This window comes from Haliaeetus leucocephalus, unplaced genomic scaffold, assembly GCF_000737465.1.
Source record: "Haliaeetus leucocephalus isolate CR32 unplaced genomic scaffold, Haliaeetus_leucocephalus-4.0 Scaffold450, whole genome shotgun sequence".
NCBI lineage: Eukaryota > Metazoa > Chordata > Aves > Accipitriformes > Accipitridae > Haliaeetus > Haliaeetus leucocephalus.
Genome location: NW_010972886.1, coordinates 6,090,606 through 6,093,740, shown reverse-complemented (window position 1 = coordinate 6,093,740; position 3,135 = coordinate 6,090,606). Strand labels below are relative to the sequence as shown.

General features: G+C 38.7%; 1 protein-coding gene across 1 annotated transcript; it reads left to right on the top strand.

Annotated features, from left to right (window-relative positions):
• Window positions 1-410: 410 nt before the first annotated feature.
• On the top strand, window positions 411-2,293 carry TMEM200A (transmembrane protein 200A). The gene has a single exon (XM_010574705.1). The coding sequence runs from the start codon at window positions 411-413 to the stop codon at window positions 1,884-1,886; it is 1,476 nt and encodes a 491-aa protein (XP_010573007.1). The 3' UTR covers window positions 1,887-2,293.
• Window positions 2,294-3,135: the final 842 nt, after the last annotated feature.

The window sequence follows — 3,135 nt, the reverse complement described above, 5'->3', positions numbered from 1 at the left end:
ACAAGGTAATAATACATTAGTGACTTTGCTGCAGACCAGTCCAGAGATAAGTCATCTGGTAAGACTTCTGAATATTTTCATCTTTAATCCTGATATATCACCACTAAGAGCACTAGCTTTCTGCTACTGTCTGTATCACTGATGGAAGATTTATTACCTATGTTTACGGTGATAAAAGACTTTTCAAAATGTTTTTAAGATGCTATGTGAATCTCAAAACTGCTACTATGTCATAACTGGATTAAGATATAGTAGCTTTTTTAAAGTCATGAATATTTTGATTACCAAGAAATACCTACAGAATACCAAAGTGCTGTTTATATTTGCAGACACAATCTTTGCTTGCCTCAATATTTCTGCTCTTTTTTGTTTGTTTGTTTGTTTGTTTTTCCAGGACACAATATAGAACTATGATAGCAACCGGAGGAGTCATAACAGGACTGGCTGCCTTAAAAAGGCAAGACTCTGCCAGATCTCAGCAACATGTAAATCTTGCCACAGCACCAGCTTCTGAGGAGAAGAAACCAGTTAGACGCCGGCCCAGGGCAGATGTAGTAATTGTCAGGGGCAAAATCCGTCTCTATTCTCCATCGGGATTCTTCCTTGTTTTGGGAGTGCTTATCGCGTTCTTTGGAATTGCAATGGCCATCCTTGGGTACTGGCCCCAAAAGGAACAGCTTTTAGGATCTGAAGATAATCTATCTGTAAATGAAACCCAGGTCCTGAGAAGCCAAGGAAGCATTTTACTTCGTTTCTTTGAACAGCATGTGCACTCAGATAAGATGAAAATGCTGGGCCCTTTTACTATGGGCATTGGAATCTTTATTTTTATTTGCGCAAATGCCATTCTGCATGAAAACCGTGACAAGGAAACAAAAATCATACACATGAGAGACATATACTCCACTGTAATAGACATCCACACCCTGAGGATTAAGGAACAAAAGCAGCTGAGTGGTGCCTTCACTGGCTTGTTGGGGGAAGGAGAACTCAGGCACAGCGGGAGCTCGTGTGCATCGCGGCTGGCTGCGAACACAGTTGCGCCTTTCTCTGGCTTCAAGAGTAATTTTAGAATGGATAGTTCTGCTGAAGAAGATGAGATTACCCTAAATGAAGATAGGACCACTGGTAGCCTCCTGCCACCTCTGCTGACTGAGCAATCTGGTTCACTCTTTGGACTTTACCCGCACTCCAGCAAGGCTTCAGATGACAAAACCACTAGCTCTATGAAGTGTGAAACAAAATCCATTGTATCATCTTCCATTAGTGCTTTCACACTGCCCGTAATTAAACTGAATAACTGTGTTATTGATGAGCCCAGTATAGACAACATAACTGAGGACTCGGAGATCACTAGGAGTCGGTCTAGAAATCTGTCGATGGATTCTCTGGCCATTCCACTAACTGATACTAATGAATCCTACAGACCGACTGCTACCATGCTGCCGCGACACAATTCATTTGTGGACACTCCATCTGATCAGTTCAAATCTTCTATGACTCTCGGACCAAGCACAGGAAAGCTTTTATCCCCTGGCGCTGCCAGGAAACAGTTTGGGTCCAACACATCTTTGCATCTTCTGTCTTCACATTCAAAGTCCCTGGACTTGGACAGGGGTCCGTCTACGCTCACTGTCCAAGCTGAACAAAGGAAACACCCCAGCTGGCCCAGACTGGATCGGAGCAACAGTAAAGGGTATATGAAACTAGAAAACAAAGAGGACCCAATGGATAGGTTACTTGTGCCACAAGCAGCAGTCAAGAAAGACTTTACTAATAAGGAAAAGCTTCTTATGATATCAAGATCTCATAATAATTTGAGTTTTGAACATGATGAGTTTTTGAGTAACAACCTGAAGCGAGGAACTTCTGAAACAAGATTTTAATATTTAAATTGCAATTTAGAAGATGTCATATGGTATTTTTAAAAAAAAAAAAACATTTTGACAAGTGTTTCCTTTTCAGTGAGACTAGTACAAGCCTGTTTTAAACCAAATGCTTAATAGCCCATTAAAATTGGCTTGTGTGAACAGAGATCTTCATCTTTGTAATGCCAAGAGTTTTTTGTCTTAGTAACATACAGCTGCAATACTGTACATTATCACTGCTCAGAGTTTTGGTATGACTGATTCCAATTTTTCCCAAGTCATTACTTCTTTTGTTCCATTTAAGCATGTTACTTTTTATCAATTTGAGTCCAGAAGCCTGCATTAGGAAAAAAAAGCTCCATTTACCTGTGAGTTCTGTTTATTTAATGACTGCAAGAGTCAAAAAACGGTGCTTGTGGTCTAGAATGGGAAGTGAGCAGGAGCACATACTGGAATTGTCAAATCCAGGCCTTTATCCTAGGTGTTGTCTTTCACACACAGTACATCTCGGTAACTGATGTCTTGCCATTGTCATTGTGAGGAACTTGTTTACATATTGGGGTGGGTGGATAGAAAAGAGTGGGTATAATTAAAACCATTTTTGTGACTTCATTGTAATTGGTCGAGTTAAATACCAGTGTTGTGAATTATTAACTATGCTTGGTACAATAATCTTTCTACATCCATTGTTATTTAATCCTGTAATTCTAGGAAAACATATATAAAGTAAGAAATCTGAAAATTCTTCTGGGATTAGTTCTCTAAACCACTTTGATTGGCAGCAGTTTTAAAATGAAAATACACAGATTCAATTAAAATCTTAGGAACATGATGAATGCCAACAGGATTTTAGAAACATGGTGTATAATAAGATGATATTGTGACATGCATCTGAGGAGAATAATGGAAAATGAATATATTGCCTCTCATTACAATAGCAAGAAGCTAAATAACTAGATCTCTGTGTTCAAAATACTGATACAAAGCATACAATTCAATATGTATACTAACATAGTATGAAAGCCCCTTGCTTAAATTTTGATTTATATATTTCACGTAATTATTGGTGTGATGGTTCACTGGAGGCTTAGCTGTGGCAGTTTGCATTACAAGATTTTGCAAAAGGAAGTGACATTTAAAACAATGTTTTTCTTAGCAAAGCAGGCTTCACAGTTGACAGTTGTAGGCTATTGCTAAAGAAAATGAGAATTTGAATGTGCATACCAGCAGGTTTTCACGTATTTCATTGAGGTATTTAGGCCATGAT